Source organism: Oxyura jamaicensis (assembly GCF_011077185.1).
Source record: "Oxyura jamaicensis isolate SHBP4307 breed ruddy duck chromosome 33 unlocalized genomic scaffold, BPBGC_Ojam_1.0 oxy33_random_OJ71630, whole genome shotgun sequence".
Lineage (NCBI taxonomy): Eukaryota > Metazoa > Chordata > Aves > Anseriformes > Anatidae > Oxyura > Oxyura jamaicensis.
Window position 1 is genome coordinate 1 of NW_023305069.1, and position 369 is coordinate 369.

Here is a 369-nt window from a genome sequence, read left to right on the forward strand (position 1 = left end):
CCCCCCCCCCCCCCATATCAGAGACCCCAGCCCCTGGCCCGGCCCCGCTCACCTTCTCCTGCTTCTTCGCCTCCTGCGCCAGCATCTTCTCCCGCATCACCTCCTCCTGCTTCTTCCTCGTCTCGTTCTCCTGCTCCGCGTCCTGCCGGAGCGAGGCGGTGGCACCAGGAGCCGGCCCGCCTCGAGACCCCCACCCCCTCCCCCGGGCCCCTCCTGGACCCCCCCCCGTACCTTGTAGGAGCGGATGAAGCGGACAAAGACCGGGAAGAACACAGACGGGGGGGTGGTCTTGGGGCTCTCGCCGAAATACCGCACCACCGTGTTGTAGGCGTCCTGGCACGGGGACGGGCGGTGAGCGAGGTGCTGAGC

The 369-nt window shown here is 69.6% G+C and overlaps 1 protein-coding gene across 1 annotated transcript in view; it reads right to left on the bottom strand.

Moving 5' to 3' along the window:
* Positions 1–10: 10 nt before the first annotated feature.
* Positions 11–369, bottom strand: part of LOC118158629 (formin-like protein 3) — a gene marked incomplete at both ends in the record, with an annotated part of 3,295 nt that continues 2,936 nt past the window's right edge. The window contains 2 exons of the mRNA XM_035313299.1: positions 11–142; positions 232–333. Of these exons, the coding sequence (XP_035169190.1) occupies positions 11–142; positions 232–333 (234 nt within the window). The remainder of the gene's footprint in view (positions 143–231; positions 334–369) is intronic.